At 34.7% G+C, this 25191-nt stretch overlaps 1 protein-coding gene across 2 annotated transcripts in view; it reads right to left on the bottom strand.

The window, feature by feature from the left end:
• Cdk12 (Cyclin-dependent kinase 12) overlaps positions 1-25191 on the bottom strand; it is a 585582-nt gene that overhangs the window by 445454 nt on the left and 114937 nt on the right. For both annotated transcript variants that reach the window (XM_090402548.1, XM_090402547.1), the window contains exon 8: positions 15216-15347. In XM_090402548.1, coding sequence (XP_090258674.1) covers positions 15216-15347 — 132 coding nt within the window. The remainder of the gene's footprint in view (positions 1-15215; positions 15348-25191) is intronic.

The following is a 25191-nucleotide window of genomic DNA, read 5'->3' on the forward strand; positions in this document are numbered from 1 at the left end:
ATTCAAAATATAATTTCAGATGTCATTCAAAACATAGGAACAGCAGAGAGAAAGAAAAGCAATACAATAAAAGTCCTTGTTAATTAATATGAGAGGCGAGAACCCAAGGACATGGTAGGAAATATCATAATAATTAAAAAAATTAAAACAAATCAAATAAAACAAAGAGGGCTTTATGTATGAATTTAAAAAATACATTATTTAAATTAAAGGGATATTAAATCCCACATTGTTTTAAAACCGAATAAGAAACTCAGAGATTGAAATCAGAGAGTTTCATGCCAAATATAGTAAACTATACAAGCCTATTTGGCTCTTTATATTTAAGTAAAAAATACAGTTTTATGAATGGATAATTTATAAATGAAATTTTTATGTCCTGAAAACATCAAGGAGAGAAAACAATGATATCAGGATAACAGTCTAAAGTAAATGAAAAAGGAATAAACTCAGAAGCTGATTATAAAGAGGTTGGCTAATAATTTTACATTTATATTTCTCCTTATAATAAGTTTAAAAGAAAAGAATTATAGATTTTTCATTTGCTTCATTAACATGTTAGCATTTTAATAATAAATAATAACAAGTTGATTTGTCATCACTACAATCTATGGTGTAATCACACACTGTAATACTGCTCTACCTACAACTTCACGACAATTTTCCCAGTGTTCTATCGCAAGTCAAACGATATTCAGGATTATTAGTAATGACCAGTAATGGGGAAAAGCTTCCTTAGTGTCCTTATCCAAATCATATTTCTCAACTTCTACACTGTTTTATTCCCAAATAACAAGGAGAAATCAGCCAACAAAATTTGGGTGACGACAAAACCTAATTGATGACAATATCAGAAATATGCAGACCTATGATGTTTATAAAAAATATATATATTATACACAGTGGTTCTGTTTCCTTCACATGAATTGCATAATAGAAGTTTATGTTGATAGCACTACTACAGCATTTTTTTCTGTGCCAACATCACTGCATAACAGATGAGAATCCAGGTTAGAATGCCAAGATTATAAAAACTATACCATGGTCAGAAGGTCATTACAGAAGTCAAGATTTTGGTCACATGATAAAAAGACTCATTTCTTAAAGTATTCTAGCCTGCTGATTGCAGATATGGACTTAAATTACTGTGTCTATAAATTATTATAAAAAATAACCATTGTATGCTAAATGTTGAAAGACTAGAAGACAGAACATGAGGACTGCAGCAATGTGGGATAGCCATCAGCAGCATTTGCTTTTCCATAAATTTGCAAGATGGAGAATGAACAATGCTGCTACTATGTGAGCTGGACAGACAATATTTTTGTTATATACATGGACAGTTTAAAGAAAAATCACAATAGCAACTTATAACAGTGGTGGTAACTCAAGTCTAATGCTCATATTTTGGAGTCCAAGGTAAAATTCAGGCACTGCATGTATGGTGCATAATGTGCTATGTAAGCCTGAATGAATGGATGAAAAAAAATAAGAAGAGCATACTGTTTGCCATTAATGTGATCTAGAATAAATCAACAAACCGATTTACAGAAAAGTGGCACCTCGCATTTCGCCCCCTGTAGATAACGAGTAGGTTACAAAAATATAAATACAGTCAAGTCTCAATAACTCAAATTTTTATTGAAGTCCCAACCCCTTTAGTGGATATTCAATGTTAAACTCTCGATTACTCGAACTGAACTTCCGATAACTCTAACTTTTCCGAACAAATTTTCAAAATTAGATTCATGTACAAATTGTCACGTAGCTTTTAAACTAATTTCTCCCCTTTTGTATGTCTTCAAGGTTCTCTTTCCATTGTGAAAGGATTAACTGGAACTGTTAATCCTTTCACAATGGAAAGAATACATATTCAACAACGAGGGCGATAGTCACGTGGTTAGTGACGGACATTGGGGAGAGGGAACAGTGACTAATCTTATAGGAGTCTTTTCAGTAACAAGTGAATCTTGTTCTGATTTGTCTAAATTCAAACAATAAAAGTTCCTGCATCTCGCTCTCCTCACATTTCCTGGTGCAGTGGACAGCGCACGTTTGCTATTTCTGCCGCCTCATTATCGGCGGTGCATTGCGTGAACAAGCTGAGCGTTGCAGGCAGTGCAATATCTGCATATTATTTTGGCATCTTGATTGATTAATCCTGTGTGCACAATGGCAAAAGGCGTTTCGTCAATAACAGGGAAAAGAAAATTGGTAGATGATGACAACCACATTTACGTGTTTTCAAAGAACTGTAGATGAACAACATGGAATCTGGGTTTGTGAAAAATGTTCCACCTATAAAGGGCATGTTTAGACAGAGGGTTTGGAAGGCCCAATTGTGAAAGTCGTAACTAAACATAACCATGCAGCTCAAGCTGCAAGGTGGGAAGCAATGCAATTAATTGGTCAAATACGGCAACATGCAACAACCATGAATGAACAGCCACAGCAAATTGTTGCATCAGTAATTGCAGAGACTCATGCCAATGTCACAGGATTACTTCCTAAAAAGGATTCACTTAAACAAACCATTTGTCATGTTCGATGCAACAATGGTACTCCTGCTTTACCTTGATAATTCCACAAAATTATCAAGAAATTATTATCGATGACAATGTACAACAATTTTTGATGTATGATTTTCAGAACGAACTGCTCCCAGGTCGCATGCTTATTTTTTCCACTAGTAACAATCTTCAGTTATTGGCACATAGCCAGGAGTGGTTTTCTGATGGAACTTTTAGCACAATACCCATGCATTTCCAGCAGGTTTATACAATTCATGTGGTTCAATTCAATGCAGTTATTCCAGTGGTCTACGTGCTTCTGCCAAACAAAACTCGTGCCACATACGTCAAATTACTTCAAGTTAAAAATCTACAACCGGGTCTCCAACCCTAGTGACTTATGACAGATTTCGAACAAAGTACCATGCAAGCCTTTTGCACAGATGTTTATTGCTTAATACATAAATCCAAAACTTAGTAGAAGGAGAAAATTTTGTTTGCAAATTTCCATTTGAAACAAAATTTTCTCCTTCTACTAAGTTTTGGATTAGCACACAAAGAAGCAATGAATAACATGACTGGCAAAATAAGCATCCTTCTGAGGTATTTCAGTACATCTTATAGGATGTTTTCATGTGGAACCAATCTTTTAGACTCAAAAATTTAGCAGTAATGTCATTATCAAAAATGTTAATCAGTTGAGAAATAAGTTTTGTTTCATGTGTAAACTCTAATTTATATATATCTTAATCATTGCAGACTCACCCTAAGTGCTTAATATGTAGTCTTATTTGTATGATTATCCTCCATGTTCTTTGAAAACATGGTATGTTCACATTAAACATATTAGTTTCTTAACCAATTATAATAATACTGTTTGATCTGCATTTGCACAATTTTTGTTCTGCTTCTTTAGGATTAAGTTTATAAAAAAAAACTTAAAACCAGGTTCAATATACAGAGCCTTAACTACTCATTCAAAAGGCAACATAGTCACAACAACCTCAAGTGATGACTGTGTTTATCTTTGGTTAATATGAAGACTAACAACAATTACTGTTCATATTAATGGGTTAACATCCCATACTGCATTTCATATCTTACTTCTAAATCAAACTGCTTTATCAGAGTAGCTCATATGTAGCTAAACACTGGATCTTGGTTCTTTTTATAGTGAGTGGGTAAACAAATCATTTTCAACTAAGTTCGAAGAGAGTTAAGATAAATGAGATCTAAAGATGAGAGACAGAAAGAAAGATGAGACTGAAGAAGTGTTTGTGAACTGAAAGGAGAATAGCAATTTGAGACATATGTAAGAGATAATGAGGGAAATGGATGCAGATATAGTATAAGAAGAGCAGACACCAGAAGCAGTAGTGAATGCATGTGAAGATTAATATAAATAGCAGTGACTGGGTGGCTTGAGATGAATGGGAATCTATGCTCTTGGGAAAACAGTGCAGAAGGGGGGGGGGGTTAAATAGTAGATGACTAATAAGAATAAGCTGGACTTAAGTTATAGACTCAAAAATGAAACACCGCATGTGTTTACCAATATCTGGAGTAGGAGAAATAAGATGAAAGAATTCGTAGTACTGATTGAGACACTTTGCCCAAAAAGTGTTGGTAAAATTGAAAGAATGTTGGATGAGGAAAGTAAAGAGCAATAAGTAAACAATGTTACTTATTGCTCTTTGTCATCAGTAAACAATGTTACTGATGACAAGTACATTTCTTATATGATAAAATGAACATTTTCATTATGACACTTCAATCATCTATCATAATTGCTATAAAGGCCAACCAGGTTCATCTCCTATTGAAACACTATTTCTGATCTCAGACTTCAGTATTAACTCAATTCAAAGAAAATTTAATTAATCATTGTCTATTATAGCTGAAGTAAATGATTACTCCACATGTGTGTGTGTGTGTGTGTGTGTGTGTGTGTGTGTGTGTGTGTGTGTGTGTGTGTGTGTGTATACATATATATATTAGGGTTACCAAGTAATTTTATAAGCTTGGTTATTTAACTCCTAATCCCAAGTATGCAAACAATTAAGTTTGCGCCTGAAACAGTTCAAGTCTAAAGATGGTACAACACCAGGGCAACTCATTGTAAAGGTAAGTAAAGCTCTGAGCTACTCACCGAGGAGACCTCAAAAAAGGTTGAAACCGGTCTGGGTAGTGACCCCCACCCATAATGTATTGCAGTATACATCTTTTAGTGAGATGTGGTTTACATTATGGAAAAATACTAAGAATAATGATCAGAGCTTTACCCACCTTTACAATGAGTTGCCCTGATGTTGTACCATCTTTAGACTTGAACTATGTTTCAGGCGCAAATTTAATTGTTTGCATACTTGGGATTAGGAGTTAAATAACCAAGCTTATAAAATTACTTGGTAACCATAATATGCGGTATCCCCAAGTTAAAAAATTTATTACATATATATATGTTAAAGATACCAAGTTATTTTAAATATTAAAAAAAAATAATAATAATAATAATAATAAAAAAAAAATAAATAACTTGGTATCTTTAGCATATATTATGCCCAAGAATGGAATCGAGAGAAATCATCTTCAATCCTGTTCATCTAAATAACAACTTAAGCTACAACCTCCCAGATAGTCATTCAGCTGTAATCATGTACTGGCGTTCACGTGATGCAACAAGCACGCACTCTCCCAACAATGCAACAAATGAAAGAACAGCTTCAAATACAACTACAACGTTTTCATGCTAATTATGTATAAAGACTGTCTATGTTGTTCATAGTCTTTTAACCCTCAATGTTTAGTGTTTTTTCTTTTATAATGTCACCTGAAGAAGGCTGTTACAGGCCGAAACTAGTAGTGTGTTTATATTAAAACCTTTTTAATTAAATCTCGGTTCTAGTCATTCAATTTTTTCATAAAACAATATATATATATATATTAGGGTTACCAAGTAATTTTATAAACTTGGTTATTTTACTCCTAATCCCAAGTAAGCAAACAGTTAAGTTTGCACCTGAACGTAGTTCAAGTCTAAAGGTGGTGCAACACCAGGGCAACTCATTGTAAAGGTGAGTAAAGCTGTGATCACTATTCTTAGTATTTTCCATTATGTAAAGCACATCACACTAAGAGATGTATACTGCAATACATTATGGGTGGGGTCATATATATAAATGTTATATATATATATATAACATTTAATAAATTAAATATGATTTACAGTTATTATACACGTGACAACAGTTATTATATATGTGACTATAGCAAGAACAGCTATAGTCATGCTGCACCAGTACACAATGGAATAAATAATTGGACTATATAAGTCTAAAAATATGTATATAAAAACAAATGAAACATATCTTAGCAGTATAAAATGTATAGAAATACAAATGTAAAAGATTTCTAGAAAACAGATGTAAAAAAGTATAAAAAATGCAGAAAAATGCAAATTCATAAAATAAGTTCAATTAATAAAACTAACATGTACTAATTTATATAAGATGGTAAACACTGATACGCTGTAAAAATTTAAAAACCAAGGTAATGCTTGATGAAGTTAATAAAATCTGCCTGAGCGTATAGGACAGATTATGAATTATGAAAATGTTTAAAATAATGCCTGCGCTTATTGGTGAACAACTTCCTCCAACTGTAATTTTAGAAACTTAGAATTTTAAAAGTATCATAGGCATCAACACAAGATTACAAAAAGACAATTCAACAATAACAGATAATTCTAAATAGCATCACCTGAGAAGCTAATGTAAGCTAACCTAAAAGGTCAATCATTTTGTAACTTATTAAAAACTAAATAAATAAATAAAAGTACACACACACACACACACGCTCTTGATATATATCAGGGGCATATATTCAGGTAGTGCTAGGTGTGGTGCACACCCATGAAATAGCAATATCACCGATATATTTTTGCATTTATTCCTGTTAAAGACTCCCCCTAAGTTTCATGTGATTCCTAAAATTAAACACTATATACTAATGCTTCATGAAGAAGGCACTTTTTGACATGTAAACATTGAATCACATTCATGTTAACAGCCAGAGTGTGTGTGGTCACAAATACATACACCTTTGAGTCCTTCGAATACATACAGATGACACAGTGGGTCAAATTCTTAGTTCCAATGGCTTTAAACCAGCCAAAAGGCAAGGCAGAGTGTGCACTGATACAATAGTACCCTAAATCAGTGGCTATGATTGGTTATTGTGTCAACCAATCCAGCTGAACATTGTCATTTTGTCATGAGTTGCTGTTTTTGTTTTCTCAGTTTCATCTGTTTTTGCATGCATGAAGTGTGAATTGATGTGTTTAGGACACCGATATAGACAAGTTTTTAATATATAATTTTCTATAAATAATTCATAACTTTTTTTGCCCATATTTACGATGAGAAACAGTGTTGACAATCTACTGTAAAATCTCTCATAATAAGTAACTTATCATGATCATTTTTGCGTTCTTCTAAGGAAATTGCACTTAAAGAAATGTCAATTTTGTCTGTAATAAACTTGTATTTGTAATAACTTAACCATGGGCCTTTGTTAAAATAGTGTGGCACATGACGTTATTATGTAATGCTGCTAACTCATGTCCATATATGGCAATTTCAAAAGATACGCAAAGTATGACATCATTATGGTCAATATCAATGCGTGACCATATATGGAAGTTTCAAAAGACATGCACATGTGTATAATGAAAATCTGGGCATTTATAAGCTGAATCGGCAAGAAGGATTTTGTCTTAAGTTTCTCAATCTTCTCTCACCTGGGTGCACTGCCATGTGAGGTCCATTGTTGGTAATTGAAAGAAGCGTCATAGGTTTCTCAATCTTCTCTTACCTGGGTCTGACGCCATGTGAGGTCCATTGTCGATAATTGAAAGGGAAGCACCGTAAGTCTTAGGTTTCTCAATCTTCTCTTACCTGGGTCTATTGCCATGTGAGGTCCATTGTCAGTAATCGAAAGAGAAGAATCACAAGTCTTGGGTTTCTCAACTTTCTCTTACCTGGATCCAACACCATGAGAAGTATTCTGTCAATTGTCAGAACATCTTGCTAGGAAAGAACTACACATTGCTGTCATGTTAAGAGTCCTAGAATAATCAATGATTCAAACAAAGAAGAAATTTGGTAGTAGGTCAAAAATGAGCCAGCAGAAGGAAAGAAAGACAAAAAGGAAATATAAAAGGAAATATCACATATTTCCGAGCAAGAATGTACATCAAGCGCGTGTCTGCTTATGGGAACAATAAGATTGTGTAAGTTAATATTGAAATAAGCTCACTCAAGGTATCTTAATTTCAACTGTATACAATTAATTATTGTAAGAGCAAGAAGAGTATTGTACTAGATAATGCAAATTGAAGGTATGTTCTATTTTCAGTTGCGTATGTATGACTAGCAGGATATTCTAGATTGTGATTTAACTTTAAAGGAAGAAACATAGAACTAAGCCTGAATCAGGAAGAATTGAAATTAACAAAGACTTGTAATGCTATTGTGTGTGTGTGTGTGTGTGTGTGTGTGTGTGTGTGTGTGTGTGTGTGTGTGTGTGTGTGTGTGTGTGTGTGTTCACATCTTAAGGTTTGTGAACAACACATTGGACTGATTCTGTCAGTGCACTATCCCAAAAACAAGCTAGATTAATTAAAGGTAAAAATTAACATAAGTGGGGAATGTTAACAATATCTGCTTTGTCTTTAATTTAAAAATCTTATAATCTCACACTCAATACCTAGTCTAACTGACACAGTCATAAAACAAATAAATTTGTTATCCTTTAGAGCATAAGAAGATAAGATCTAGTAGAAATAAATAAATACAGCAGTTGACCTACGACAGTTAATGAAGCTAAGTAAATAACAAAAAAAGACAAAGTAGAGTTGAGAACTACTGAAATAACAGATTAACATTAACAGATTGGACAGTTCATGAAGCTAAGTAAATAACAAAAAAAGACAAAGTAGAGTTGAGAACTACTGAAATAACAGAAATTATAACAAATGGTGGAGCCAGCCAGGAATATAACACTACTCAATGCTCTGTTTTCTGCCAGAGCTTTCGTGGATTGTATGACTATGATTGCCGAAGGAGGGTGGAACTTGTGTATAAATAAGTAAGTAAAATAAGTTATTTCAGCCTTTCTTTGATTCAATGCAGAAAAAATAATTCCCAAGTGATTACTTCTGATTTGTGCATATTATATGGCTGTATTTAAAAACATATCAAACTTCAAATTATCCATGTCTCACTCTAGTATTTGCCAATGATAATCTAATCTCACCACGAAGTACAAACCCTTTGCTATTCTCACATAAACTGTTCATTTGGCCTTTATGCTTTCCATATTTAAAATTATATTAATTGATAAATTAAAGTATTCAAAGTTATCCTACAATTAATTGCATTGGACCAATTAAGATGAATGCTGATGCACTATGCACTCTTAATTCATACACATAAATAAAATTGCAATTGTACGGTCAAATTGATATGACACATAAACAAAATAAAGTTATGAAAGATCAGCAGATTTAATTCTATGAGGAAATGACTTTTACGAAGGACTCGTCTTGTTCCAATAAACTCTTTTAATGTTGATCGCATGTTCCACATGTGCAGACTGTTCAGGCTTGTGGTATTTAATATAAGCCATGTGTTCTTCTAGCCTATCGGTTCCCAACCGGTGGTACGCACCCCTGGGGATACATGCTGGGCCGTTCAGGGGGTACACGAAAAATAATCTGTAATGGCGGAAAAAGGGATTTAAGACTGTATCTTGTATCTTTTGAGGTGCTGAACAAAAGTGTCAGTATTTAAAAACTGCTATTTTAAAAACAAGGGATACAATTTATAGAAACGGGTTTAAAAGGGGTACACAAGTGGAAAAAGGTTGGGAACCACTGTTCTAGACAATTAAAAACAGACCTTCCTGTTTGTCTAAAATATGATAACCAACAAGGGCAAGGTATCTGGTAGACATCTGGACCATACAACCAAACTGATCCTACCTGTAGTCAACTAAACGGGCTTAACCCATTTATGCCGCATGTTCCATTATTGGAACGGTAGTCACGTGGGAGTTATTTATATCCTACTGCTCAAGGTCATCAATGAGGTCTGATTTTTCACATCTGGCTGCTTCCTAAGGGTAGATGTTATCACGTACTGCACAGAGTTAGTCACTGCTACAGATACTGAGGTGCAGGGATGTTGTCAAAAAGTGATCTGATTTTCGAAAAAGGTTTTTGAAGAACCATCCAGACAGGTAAATACAACTTCAGTGCATTACACCCTATACTTGTAATTTTTGTTTCTATTACTTCTCTACTAGTTATGCTATTGTGCTGTAAAAAAAATACAGAAGTTGCTATTCTTGTATTAGTTACAGGTTTGACATTTTCAGTGTTCCATTTTTGGAAAACTAGGCAAAACCAGTACCACTAGGACTAATATATCTTTTCCCTTGTCTTTTTAGTTGAAACCATTTTAAAAGTCTCAAGATGCCCCGAACTCTATGTTTACATGAAATAACTGACCTCTGTTGCCATCTGTTAGAAACAGATGACAGCATAGAAGCAAGTGCCATAGCGATACAACCACCCGAAAATGCTAACGCATTTTTTTTATACATTGTGTACTAGTAAAATGGCTATTTCTGATGAGGACTCAGGAGATGAAGAAGGTGGAACAATAAATAATCTGCCAGGTTCTTTGCTATGAGCACCTGCTTATCTTATTCAAGATGGCTCTGATGCTGAGTCTGTCCCAGATGATCCCTCACACATACCTAAAGATGACTTTCCCATTGATGAAGTTGCATCTACCTCTACTGCACAGCAACCTCCTCTATCAAAGAGAAAGAAACTTATAAAAATTGTACACAAATGGAAAAAAGCTGACCTAAATACACAGCCCATACCAAACGATTTCTTCACTGAAATGAGAACTCCCAGAGAAATTCTGGAACTTTTTCTTCATAACGAAGTCGTTGAACTCATTGTCACGTACTCCAACTTATACACTGCAAGTAAGGGTGTAAATCTTTGCTTGACTAACTCCGAATTCAAATGTTTTCTGGGAATTATTTTTCTGAGTGGTTACATCTCAGTTCCTAGACGATGTATGTTCTGGGCAAAGAACAGATGCACATAATGTACTCGTTAGTGCTGCCATGAGACGTGACCGCTTTGAAACTATATTTTCTCATTTGCATGTTGCTGACAATGCAACTTTGGACCCAATGGACAAGTTTTCCAAGTTGCAACCTCTCATAAGCAAACTAAATGAGAGAATGTATGAAATTTGTTCCAAATGAAACATGTTTCAGCTTTGATGAATCCATGGTTCCTTACTTTGGTCGTCATGGGGTGCAAACAATTTATTCGGGGAAAGCCTCTTCGATTCAGCTATAAGTTTTGGTGTGGTGCAACACATCTAGGCTACATTTGTTGGTTTCAGCCGTATCAGGGTAAAAACTCAAATACTAAACATGAGAAATATGGTGTCAGTGGATCAGTTGTCCTTCAGTTTAGTGAGCACACCCCTGAACAATACCATTTTGTATTCTACAACTTTTTTCACCAGTACTTGCCTTCTTGATAAGCTCAGTTCAATGAGACATCAGGTACAGTGAGAAAAGATTGCATTGACAAAGCTCCATTGGAATCTACATTTGTTGATTTGAAATCTAAAGAAAAAAGAAAGAGGCACATTCAATTATCGAACTGATGGCAAGGGCAATATTGTATGCAAATGGCATGATAACAGTGTTGTCACTGTTGCATCATCTGGTGCTGGTATCAATCCTTTGTGTCTTGTCAATCATTATTCCCAGAAACAGAAAAAGAAGATCCAAGTTTAGCAGCCAAATATGATCAAGTGTATAACCAGTTCATGGGAGGTATAGACAGAGCTGATGAAAACATTGATAAGTATCATGGATCAATCCGTGGAAAAAAAATGGTATTCAAGCCCTCTTTTGTTTTGTTTTGAATTGGTCTTACAAAATGTTTGGCAAGTGCATAAAGCATATGATGAGAAGTCAATGGATCTTCTAGAGTTTCGTCAACATGTGGCATGCCATTATCTAGAGACCTATGGTCATCCTACAGAACCTGGCTGAAAAGGAAGACCTTCTTAGAAGAGTAACATTGACTAATGTTATGATGGCATGAAACATGTGACAGTTAAGCCAGGAAAATAAACACATTGTGCTGAATGTCATAAGAACACCATTTTTCAATGTGAAAAATGTGATGTTGCCTTACATGTGAAGTGTTCAGTTGAATATCACACTCAATAGCAGGTATCACCACCTTCTGAGACAAGAAACAGGATTTTATACATTGTGTACAATATAGCAATGTTTTTGCCTAGTGTTCCATTTTTGAAATGCCACATAACTCAAAAATGTAATAAATATTTTTTTTCCCTTCAAATTCTTGTTTCTTGAATTTTTCTAGATAACATATATGAATTTCATGCACAAATTCAAAAAATCTCCAGCATAAATGGGTTAATACTCTTATCAATAATGTTTCTATTTGAAACAAAGATCAAAAGAAAAAGCTTAAACTCTTCTATGGTTGTCCACCTAGGTTGTATGATCTTCCCAACGTTCATAAACCAGGTTCTCAATTAAGACCAGTCGTAGACTGTATAGGATGTCCCATTTATAAGATTTTTAAATTTTTATCTAATTTACTTGCTACTTTGACTAGTAGAACTGCTACTTATATAAAAAATAGTTTGGATTTTAAAAATAAAATTTCTGATCTTCATCTGGACACTTCAGATATTATGATTAGTTTGGATGTTGTATCCTTGTTTACTAATGTTCCTTTATCTGACACCACTGAATTACTACAAGAAGAATTTCCTTCAGGTATTTGATTTTGCAATACATTCTGGTGATTTCTCCTTTAAAAAAAAATATAACAACAAATCGAAGGAACAGCAACGAGAATCCTATTTCTCCTACTTTTGCTAATTTCTTCGTAGAACCACTTTGAACAACATATTTTTAATAACATTTCACCTAGACCTACACAGTGGGAGAGATTATATGGATGACATTCTTGCAATTTGGAATGGCTCTTTCTCTAAGTTACAGCAGTTTCTTTCTAAATTAAATGCTCTTCATCCCAAGATCCAATTCACCTTAGAAGAAGTAAATAACTAATTAGCCTTTTTAATCTTCTAATTCTTTGTCAACCAGATGGCAGTCTACATTTTTCAATTTTTCAGAAGAAGAGTTATACAGGCCATTATATCCATGCTGAATCTCATCACTATCCTAGTAAAATGGCTAGAACTATTAAGACTTTTACATCGTGCTTGTTCTTTATGTTCTTCAGACAAATTTTTACAGAAAGCATTAAGACAATAATTCTACCTTTTTGTCTAATGGCTTTAAGAATTTTTTTCATCAAAAAAGCTTTTAGCAGTTATGGCATCTCTACCAGTTGGTGCATGGCATTACTGAATGAATAGCGAAAGTTTTAAAAGCACTGAATATTTTTGTTGCCTTTCAGAAAAATCTCTGCCTTTCTCTCTTCTAAAGACAAGCTTTCACATCTCAATTATTCAGACATCTGCCAGACTCCTTGCTCTTGTGGGTTATTTTATTTTGGACAAAGAGGAAAATCTGTTTTTATTTGACTGGAAGAACACATCTTATATTAAATACCACAAGCCTGAACAGTCTGGACCTGCAAAGCATGCTGTCAACACTAAACAAAGTTCACTGGAACAAGACAAGAGTTCTTCATAAAAGTCATATCGTTTCCTTTATTAAATTAAATGGCTTTTATAAAGAAATGTGTGAAACTTGACTTCACTGTCCTAACTTAAACAGACCCAATTGTCTACATTTATTCCCTTTGTGGGAGATAGGAAAGATTAGCAGATTTAAAAAATACTAACTTTATTTTGTCTATATATATATATATATATATATATATGAGGGGGGGGTTCTGATAAACACCTAGAAAAAAAAAAAAAACTGTCTTCTTATATGTCCTAAAAGAAAAAGAACAAATTATTACAATTTAAAGGATTTTAAGATATGTTCTTTCTTGTGGTTATATCAGTTGCTTTAATATCATTTTTGTTCTAAGAGTTGTTCTTGAACTTTCCAGACTCTCCCCTCTCATATACATTTTAATAAGTTAGGAAATTGACCCCTTTTAGTCATCTTACATTAGCTTCTCAGGTGGTACTTTTTAGAACTGTCTGTTATTGTTTAATTGCCTTTTTTGTGATCTTGTACTGATGATGCATATATTTGGGCAAAAAGTCTAAGTTAATAAAGTTTTTTACATGAGTTTTCCTTTGTTTTTATAATTCTTTTAATTATGCCAACTCATGGTAATCTATTATTGAAACAAAAATGTTAATGATACTGAAAGATGCTTAAGCAGGAAATATGCAGCTATTTGCAGATAATGTAAAAGGGAAGTGCTATGAGGAAAAAAATGCATCTGTCTGCCACAATGACTCAATTATGGCAGACAGATGAGTGAGATGCGAGTGTGAGGTTTTGAAATTTAGAAGGTAACATCTGGATGGTATATTTAACTGAGGTCAGGGAACATTATGAACATAGTGGAGATGGCAGTGGTCCGGTATGGGGATTATTCTCATGGACATCATTGGGTCCTCTCATTCTGACTGAAAAACCTTAACCATTAATTCTTACTTGAGGAATATTTCAGACCAGGTGCTGTCCTACATGGGGACAATGTGTCACAGTGGATCAGGAATCTTCCAGCAAGACATAAGACTCTTACTCCCACTGTCACAAGGCATAAACTGGAGCCTCACTTGGTCACTTAATTCTCCTGATCTAAATCCCATCAAACATTTGCAGGATCCAGATCATGTAGAATGCAACATCTTTTTTGTTTCTCTTTTTGGCAATCTTTCAGAATCTTTCAAATGGGTGTTCTCCAGCAAGTCTTCTGTTTTTTCAGGATGAAAAACCCAAGTTTACAGTAGTTTACAACTCCCCCCACCCCTTCTCTCTGTATAAGATCAGCTAACTGGCCTTCAGATGAAAAGCCCTTATAAAGATCCTCACACCCTAGATTTGAACATTTCTTTCCAGTTAAAACACAAACATCTTAAACTATGTAAGAGATAATGGACCGAAAGGATATGAATTTTAGGAGCCATTCTGAGAATAATGGGAATGACAAAAGGACAAATATGTGTAAAAATAAAGAGAGAAATAAAGACATTATAATTCCAATATACAAAGCCTGGATCAGGCTGAAGCATTTGGCTTAATGCATTCAAACTTGGTCACATAGTTCTCAAGGAGATGATTGTGGAATGTATACAGAAAAAAGTAAAAAAAGGATACAATTAATACATGTAACAAAGTGAGGATTCTGTAGCAGATTAATGCAGAATTTTTTTTTTATACAGTTCAAGGAAACCAAGGCAAGAACAAGAGGCCGTCACTGAAAGTTGCATAAGGAGGAATATATCAAAGAGCCAATAGGCAGCATTTTTTCTTGGAGGGGAGAAAATGGAATGTTCTAACTGAGAATGTGTGAAGTGAGAAAAAAATAAAGTTTAAGGCATGGTTTGACATATGCTGTGTTTGTTAGTGAGGAGTCTTTTGAATCCTGGAGGATGAATGTTGATAATAATAATAAATACTTACTCTGGTGGAGCCATTTGTTCTGGGTGTATATCTTTCAACCACTGACACTTTAATGCATTTTCTGCTGTTATCCGTTTTTCAGGATCTAGTTCTAACATCTGATCCAACAAGTCTAAGGCTGGTCCTGGAAGGCTAATAATAAAAATTTATTTTTAAGTTTCAGTAATCTTCTCACCCAAAACAATGACGTAGAAAAAAATTAAAATTATGGTAAAACCACAAATGAAAAATAAAAAGCTAGGATTCATACATGAAACTATAATAGAAACTATCATAAATGTCTAGAATATCTTATTTAAAAATATCAGATTGTATTACAATTTTTAAAATGAGTAAGAATGTTTTTATTTAAAAAAATAAAGGAAAAGTTTTAGTTTTATTATATATATGTGTAAACATTTCACTAAATATATGGCCTGTCCAAACCTATTTAATTATTATATTTGATATATTTGATATATATATATATATATATATATATATACGTAATAAATTTTTTACCTTGGGGATATCGTATATTAGGATAACCAAGTTATTTTATAAACTTGGTTATTTTAACTTCTAATTCCAAGTATGCAAAACATGAGTTGCCCTGGTGTTCTATCATCTTTAGACTTGAACTTTGTTTCAGGCGCAAACTTAATTGTTTGCATACTTGGGATTAGGAGTTAAAATAACCAAGTTTATAAAATAACTTGGTTATCCTAATATATATAGACTCACCTCAATTTTAGTTTGGTTTAGTTTCTTTAACTAGAAAAATTTGTGAGAAGAAAACACTGGACTTTCCAACAAGGTTTCCTACCATTAAAAAACTGGAGTTTTGTTTACAACAAGCAATAATTCTGCTTTCATTTTCACTGCCAAGTTGTTTTGCTGTGTGAGTCAGTAGTGCACTGGTGCACTACTTCTGAATAGGAGTCTGATATAATTCTATGTTTAAATTTCTGTAGCTATTGCTGTTATTCATGTTGAAGTTTCTAGAATATAAAACTATGTAGACACTGGAATGTAAACAAATAATTTACCAGCATAAATTAATTCTTTACAGCCAATATTTTGCTAGTTTAAGCTGGCATTATCAGAGGTAATTTTATACTAATGCCACTATTTCTCTCCACTCACATGACTGTCCTTGTTATCCAGATAATTTTAGTTTGTATTCACTAATTATGTAGTGTTAAAACTGCCTCTGATAATGTTAGCTTAAGCTAGTAAACATCTGCTGTAAATAATTAATTTAAACTAGTAAATTATTTGTTTACATCATTCCAGTATCTACATAGTTTTATGTTCCAGAAACTTTGACATGAATAACAGAAGTTTCATATAGTGAGAGAGAAAAAAAGAACAGCTTTTAATTAGAACAGAATACATTCTGGAATGTTGGAAGTCTTGTGAGAAATATGCAACCTAGTTGGCCGAGTGGTTAGCGTATCCACTCTTCAGCCAAAAGGTTGCTGGTTCGAATCCCACTGTGGGCATGGATGTTTGTGATTGTGAAAATACTAGTTGTGGTAGTGGGAAATAGATGGCATTGGTGTAGATGATGTGGTTCGCTGTAGTTGGTGGTGGAGGAGAATGAGAGTTGTAGAATAGATGCCCTCCCTCGATGAGTCTTTGGACTCCTTGGAGGTGTCACATAATAATAACCTTCTTATCATATTTGTGTAGGGTTCTCCCTTTCCTCAATCATCACTTAGGAGGACTGGTTGAGCCCACCTAATGAGGGATTAAGTATTTATTACTGTAAATTCATGTGTGTTCATGGGCCGGTTGGCCTGTTTCTGAGGGATGAAAAACCTGAGTTGCCAGGTGGAAAAATCCTCTACCTCTGTATGAGACTGGCTAACTCACCTTTAGTAGATAGAAACCAGATAAAGGTTCCTCATGTCATGGATGGTAATCGAACCCAGGTCTTTCCAAAAGGGAGTAGATGATACCGAATGAGCTACAGAGGCTCTATAATAATAATAATAATAATAATAATAATAATATAGAGTAAAGGAAAGGAATGTTTTTTTTTTACGTTAAAAATGTGGGAAAGAACATCAGGAAGAAACAAACAGTTTTCCTAAACTCAACAGATGAAAGTTCTTTCAAAGGAAGCTAAGTTGAAATGTAGATAAAACTGCTAAGAAGGATTATACGTTTTTTTCCTGAACTAATAGACAGTTCCTTTTAGATATACTAAGCAGCAAAAATTTTGTCCGTTTAAATGTTTTAAAAATAGAAGAGATGAACCTTTCTTATGCTCAAGAAAAATGAAGGAGTTTTTAGAAGTAAAAAAGCAACTTTAAAATTATCTTTGTGTCATATTTCCAAGGAAACCGAAGAGGAACTAATATATGGTAAATGAGATATGAAGAAAAAACAGATATGATTAATTATTTAGATTTAACCTGTTCTCATCATATACTGACCTTGATGAAAAAAGATAGGAAGAATTTTTTGTGTAGTGTTTATGTTTATCATGTCTGATATGAAGTGTATGGCCCATTCTCTTCAGATTATAAGTTTTATTTTATAAGACTTGTATATAGTGTGCATGTGGGGCACAGTGTCTGTTTAAACATTTTACATGTACACACACTATTACACACATGAAATACATAATTTACAGTGATATTAGTTGTAAATAAAGAATTGTAACAACAGTTCAGATGTGAAATTTGCTCCTTGATCTGAAAGTAAGGCTTGAGGAGCTCCATATCTGCAAACAATCATATTCAAGAACTTTCTTGCAATAGTCTGCAATTTGATCTCTCATTGAGACTGCTTCAGGAAATCTAGTTAGCATATCTATAGCTACTAGATTATACTTACTGCCTTTTTTTTTTTAATTGGAAATGGACCTACTACATCAATTGCAACAGCATGAAAAGGTCTCGTTGGAATTGGAAATAGTTGTAGTGGAGCTTTTCCTGCGAAAGGGGGATCTTAATTAGCACTTACGGCATGATTTAACATATGTGAGTATATCACTCTTCATACCTTTCCAGATGTAATGATCCTTTATTCTTTCCCAAGTTCTAGAAAATCCCTGGTGTCCTGCACAATCAGAATCATTGCAAGTGTACATAATCCAAGGAATCATTTGAATTGGTGCCAATATTTTCACTCTCAACCTTCCTTCTTCCATTTTTCTAGATAAGAGTAATCCCATCTTTATCTAAATATAAGTTTTCCAGGTTTCAAAATGTATCCAATTGAGTTTTACCCCTCAATACTGCTTTATAAATAGTTTTGAGTACAGGATCATCTTTCTGAGCTTGAATAATCCTATCCTTTTTCCAAATCTGTGAACTAGGTTCCTTATTCATCTTGATTCAAATGGTTATCCCTGGATGATTTATCATCATCATCATCATCAGATCCTAGAGATCTTGATTGGTAATCAGCTACTATATTTCTTTTTCCTGAATATAAGCCACATCAATATTATATTCCTGCAGTTCCAGTGCCCACCTAATTATATGTTGATTTTTAGCCTTAACAGTACTTAGGAATGACAGAGACTGGTGATAAGATCTTATTTTAATAGGCTGTCCTAACAACAAGTATCTAATCTTTAAAGGTACCTGTGGCATAACTATAAATAATAAATTACATGATAACTACAGTAATTAACTTGAATGAAATAAAGGTGCAAATATTTCATACTGAAATTAACAGCACATCATCAGTGTAGACAACAAATAGTTCAAAGGAATGGAATACAAAGTACATAACAGCCGGTGGATTACCATTACCAGAGAAAAAGTTTCCTTTACTACTTTATAAACACTGTATCAAAGTAGAATGATTCATTAAAGCCACTTTACAGTTTCCAATATATCAATATCACCGACGTCCTTGAGACAGAAGGCAAAACGTTTTATTTAGCGTTTCTTCGAATGTTGAAATAAAACGTTTACTTAATCTCCTTTTATTTGCTATTCACTTGTTCACAGTCTCATCAATTCAGTCAAAGGATTTTCACCTTGTTACAATTCCCTTTTTGGAATCCACTATTAACATATATTCCAACTGTCAAGTTTTCTTAAAAATTTCCTAAGCACAAATTTTTCTGTTTGTTGTTCTCAAATTTTCATTCTCTCTCTACTTGTTTTCCCTGTTCCCTGGATACTGAATGCTCTCTCTTTCAGCTGTCAATCACCCATCAAACTCCTCGTCAAGTATGCACACTCCATGTAAATGACAAGCAGGAAGTTATGTATAATGGCTGACATGTTGTCTTCATTAGCATAACGAGATTGTCTTTACACAACAAATATCTCAACACTTAACAATTTTAAATTAAAGTAAAAAAAAAAAAAAAAAAATTGAAAGTAACACAACTACCAGAATCTAGTAAGAACATCAATTTCAAATGGTTTACAAAATTTTGACAATAATAATATCAATAACGGACACATTGCAAGTGCTGATATACGTATTACAAAACCAAAACTAATAATATACTAACATAGAGAAATAACTATAAAGAGATTCATAATTATAAATTATGATTATTTTTACAATGGGATACTATGGCAATTGATGTGAAGTCATTAGCCTCTATACACAATTAGCCCAGTCGTGAAGTGACTTCACATGCAAACTTTGATTGCTTACACTTGAATAAAGGATAAAACCAAGAATATAATTTCTTGGAATCTTTAATTTATAATAATGTATAATACATAATTTCTGAATGTGAAATAAAAAGACAAATACCACACATTAATTCTGAAATACACTGCCTACCTAGTTATTCTTGATCATTGGTGTTTTTGCTGTTAACTGTAATGCTTCTGCTTATTACTGTAATCAGAGTGTACTATACTGTGTTGGCAAATGGGAATGAGCTCTTCCTTGAATGTAAAAGAACCTTAATTGCTTGTATGGAAAATTTGAAAATAAAATTATGCTAGAACCAATCAAAATATAAAACCAAATTAAATACTCTAGCCAAACAACACAGAAACTATCATAAATGAATGAAAGGCAAAATAAAATTTGTTAAAAAATAAAATAAAAATAAATCATCTAATGCCTTTTCATGACAACAAGGGTACAGAATGGCAAGTCTTGCAATGATTAGTATATCCAAAGCAATGGCAGACAGGCATAATAATACCAGTCTTTAAGAAGGGAGACCAAAAGGATTGCAGTAACTATCGTGGCATCTCTCTGCTCAGCCTGCATGGGAAAGTGTATGCTAAGTGCTTGGAAAGACAGTGCAGGAGCATAGTTGAGTCAAAGTTCCAGGAAGAACAATGTGGCTTTCGTTCTGGTAGAAGCACAACTGACCAAATCTTCACTTTAAGGCCAAGAATAATGTCTACACATGTTTTGTGGACTTGGAGAAGGCATATAACCGGGTTCCTCGGGATAAGCTTTGGCAAGTAGTACAGGAGTATGGAGTGGATGGTCAACTATTAGCTGCCATCAAGTCCCTGTATGAATGCCCAGAGTTTTGTGTCAGGGTAAACAGCACAAAGTCTGAACCTTCCACAGTCTCCATTGGCCTCCATCAAGGGTGTGTTCTGTCACCCCTCCTTTTCATAATATTTATAGACTGGATTGATAGGCACAGCCGAGGCAATAAGTGTGTCAGAATTGGAAAATGTAGCATTGGACATCTGCTTTTTGCAGATGACCTAGTTCTGCTTAGCTCTTCCACAGATGACCTCCAGCGGACCCTGGATAGGTTTGTAGCTGTTTGTGCAGATGCCGGAATGAAGATCAGTGTGGCCAAAACTGAAACATTTGTGGTCTCAAGACAACCATCCCAGTGCACTCTAAATGTAAGTGGGGTCCCAATGAGGCAGGTGGAGAAGTTTAAATACCTTGGGTCCATATTCACGAATGATGGAAAATGGGACGTAGAGCTAGATACTCGAATTGGCTTAGCAAGCTCAATATTGCAGGAGCTTGGCCGTTCAGTAGTATTGAAACGGGAGTTAAGCCAGAAGGCAAAGCTAGCTGTCTTCGATACAGTCTATGTCCCCATCCTCACCTATGGTCATGAGAGCTGGGTAATGACCGAAAGAATGCGGACACGAATCCAAGCGGCTGAAATGAGGTTCCTTCGAGGGGTTGCGGGGCTGACAAAACTCGACAGAGTCAGAAGCTCTGCAATTCGGGAAACCCTCAATACTCAACCGCTGCTTCTCCGTGTTGAGAGATCATAGTTACGTTGGTACGAGCACCTGGTCAGAATGCCACAAGAGAGGCTCCCTCAGCAGGCCCTCTTTGCCAAGCCAGAGGATGGGAGGCCACGTGGAAGGCCAAGGACTTGCTGGACAGATTATATCCAAAACCTTGGGTGGACACGTTTGGGAATCCCACCAGAACACCTGAGCTTGGTGGCAGAGGATCGTGACCATTGGAAGTCCCTCTTGCAGCTGTTGCCCCAATTAGGAAGAGTGGGCCTTGAAGATGTATGTATGTATATGTATGCCTTTTCATGACAACAAGGGTACAGAATGGCAAGTCTTACAATGATTAGTATATCACGCTTCAGCTGATTTGAATCTGATTATGGGCATAGGTGTTTTGTGCATGTCTTTAAGAAGATAGATAAATTGTATCACCTGGTATGAGAATACTGCCACTGCTTACTGGAAGCCCAAAATGGCTTGAAGGAGTTTCATGTCTGGTCTCTAAAGCCAGGTTTTTGATAAATCATAATAGACAAGGAATTATATGCTTGTTTTAATCATTTACCCAACTGTAAGCAAACAATATTCGCAGATGAAATATCTTCACAATCCGTCTACTCGCCTTCAGACCGTTAACTTCTTATCAGTTGCTTCAGTATTATAATAATACAAACCGTACTTCCTTTTGGATGAGTATATTGCTATACATTATAGGAAGAATCACTACTGGCCACTTTTGACCTTTACTGAAGTCTCATCAGAGGCAGCTAGACTAGGAAGATACCAAAATTAAATCAATGTAGAAGTTATATATTTTTAGATATGCAAAGAGAAGAATAACTGGTGAGACCTTTTAGAGCCAGAAATGAGCTAGTATATATGTTTACAAATGCCATAAGTATTCAGAACAAGGAGAATGAAATTGTGGTGCTGATAGAATTCATTTGGCCAAAAATTGTTGGAATAAGTCAGACATGGTTGGAGATGAGGATAACATCCTAATAGGAATACAGATGAAGGGGTTTTTTTTTTTTTTTTTTTTTTTTTTTTTTTTTTTTTTTTTAATTAAGGGAAAAAAGGGAGGAAGAGTACTACCCAAGCAAAGTGGATATGCAAGGAACAAATAGTGGAAGTTGTTTTAAAGCAGTATGGTGTAAGAATGAAATATTTAGAATGAAATAGAAGTGAATAGAATGAAATATTTAGCTGGGAGTTGTATAAAACTCGATGTAGCTTAGAAATACCAAAGCACTTTACATTGATTTTTACAGTGGTCAAGTCTCATGAAACTGTTACAAAAATAATATGTTTTATGCTAAATATTACTGTAAATAACCCTATGGGAATTGATTGTATTTACTGTTTTAACTAAAGTTTCTAGAATGTCAAAAACAAAGGCAATGCTTTGCCATCGGAACTTTGTATAATAGCTATGTATAAGAGCACAAGAAAGTTGTTTACGAGCTCTCCGCATGAACACCTTCAAAGTTAGTATCAAAGAGATCCACTAATTTCAGAGAAGTTTCTGCTGCCCGAGAAGACAAGGAAAAAAGAGTGCACGGAGATGAAAGAACGGGCCGGCCTTAACAAAAAGATCAAGGAAAACTTCCGATTTCTTTGGGGTTTACAACCCTCGGTGCAAGGTCCCAAGAAGGCAAAAATAAAAGGGGACTCAGCCGAACATCGTGGGGGGGGAGAGTCCAGGTTCAGTTGCTGACAGAGGAGAGCCGAGATCCAGTTGCTGAGAGCGAGCAGAGGCGAAGCGCTGTTACCGAAGAGAGCCAGAGGCAGTCGGCAGAGAACCGGAAGCAGTTGGACCCAGAGGAACAGACTTTACGGCGAACCCACGCCAGAGTAAAAATTGGGAGAACAGCTGATGCCAAGTGCCAGTCGGATGTCCTAGTGCTGCAGGAAGTCAACCGAAGCCAAAAGCCACAGAACGATCTTCAAGACTGAATGCTGAAACTTCTTGCCTGAGCTTTTGAGTACTGGGAAGATTGCGCTCCAAGACCTGCTGATATTCTGATGAAACGTAATAAGAAATATCTATAAGAGAGTCCTCTGATTTGTTGTTAACTGGAATGTAAATTGTAAGACAACTTGCCATGGCTAGCTAATCTCTTTATGAGTAAATTAGTCTAGGCAATGATTTTTTTAAGCAGAGAAGTAACAGAATAATTACATTGTGTAGTCATTTAATATTTGAAAAGGGAAAGTTTGTTTCTTTATACCAAAAGTATCAGGATAGGTAGAGAGAGAGAGAGAGAGAGTAACCTCCCTATCGCTTATTTAATGTACTTTTTTTTATTGTAAATAAATGTGTTTTAATTATATGTCAATAGAGTGCCGCCTGATTGTTGATTTTACAATGCACTGTTCCTAAAAAAAAACGTGAACTTAAGAGCGGGAAACCAAGTAAGATAGCCGAAGCGTACAGTTAAGTGCAAATAGACCATGACTGTTAGTGTAAAGTTTTACTGAAGGAATTTGTGTTAGAGAGAGAGAAAAATCAACCGGCCGTATTACTGAGTTTTATGCCAATTAAAAGATACTGGTGGCACAGTCTTATCAAATAAATTTTCTAGTATCTATAGACATAAAACTCGTAGTGCGAAAGGTAGATAAACATACTACGCAATAGAATAAGTAAGAGAGGTTAAGAAAGCAAAAGCGCACACTGCTATAAAGAATAAAGAAGATATTATAAAATAGGCAAATAACACTAAATAGATTACAGTTGACCTAAACTAGGTAATGGTAATGTGAAAGGGCATAGAGAAAGAAATGTATAGGCAAATTCGGCTGGCTAATAAAAAAGGGTGATCATTATGGGTGGCTTTAATTATGGTAATATAAACTGGAATAAAGAAGCAGCATGTGGGGGCAAAGAGAATGAATTTCATGAGTGTTCTTGAAGGACAACTACCTTAGGCAGTACATAACAGAGGGTACATGGGGATCAAGAGTCTCGATCCTTGATCAAGGATGTTGGATTTGATTATCTCACAAGAGGATGTAAATGAAATGCCAAATCTTCCTCCAGTTGATCAAAGTGATCACCAACTAATGGTGGCCAGCTATATGAGGACTTCTGTGAAAAAGGGACATATGTGGAACTATAAAGCTGGTGATTATGACAAACATAGGAGATGGCTTGCAGCAATATCATGGAATGAATAATTCAATGAAAAGGAGAACAATGCTGCTTGGACCCTGCTCAGGAACCATCTATCAGAGATTAAATAATAAAGTAACACGTAAAAATTACAGTGAAATCTTTAATTAGTAAAAAGACAGATATTTCGTACTAAAAATAATAGTACATCTTCAGTGTCTGTAACAGTAATAGGAATGGAATACAGGCAAACATTCGGTGGATCACCTATTAAAATACAATTGTTACCGTGTGCTAGGAAATAATAGAAAATAACAAATTTAATCTATTAAGATAAATGGTTTTTTTACATAAGATAAATGTCTCCCAGATCTTTGAGAGAGACATACAGTCATTTCTATTTAAATTCAGTCAGTGTAAGATAGTTTCACAACTTTCTTTGAATAAGCGTTCATATTTGAATCTGCATCTATGGAGAACCGCTTTATCCCACTGGACACTATGAGTAGAGTCAATACTGCGCTGCGCCAGACCATACTTCAGAGGTTTGTTATAATCAATATAATACTGATGTTCTTTTATTCTTTTTTCCAAAGAACGGCCAGTTTGTCCAAAATAAGAGACATCGCATTTGCAAGGTATTTGGTAAACGCCAGCCAAAAGATAGAGAAGACAGTTTATCCTTTGTAGAAGGTAATAAAGAAGAAATTAT

This window comes from Typopeltis vanoorti, chromosome 13, assembly GCF_054136105.1.
Source record: "Typopeltis vanoorti isolate ZY-2024b chromosome 13, IOZ_Tvanoo_1.0, whole genome shotgun sequence".
In the NCBI taxonomy this organism is placed as follows: Eukaryota; Metazoa; Arthropoda; class Arachnida; order Uropygi; family Thelyphonidae; genus Typopeltis; species Typopeltis vanoorti.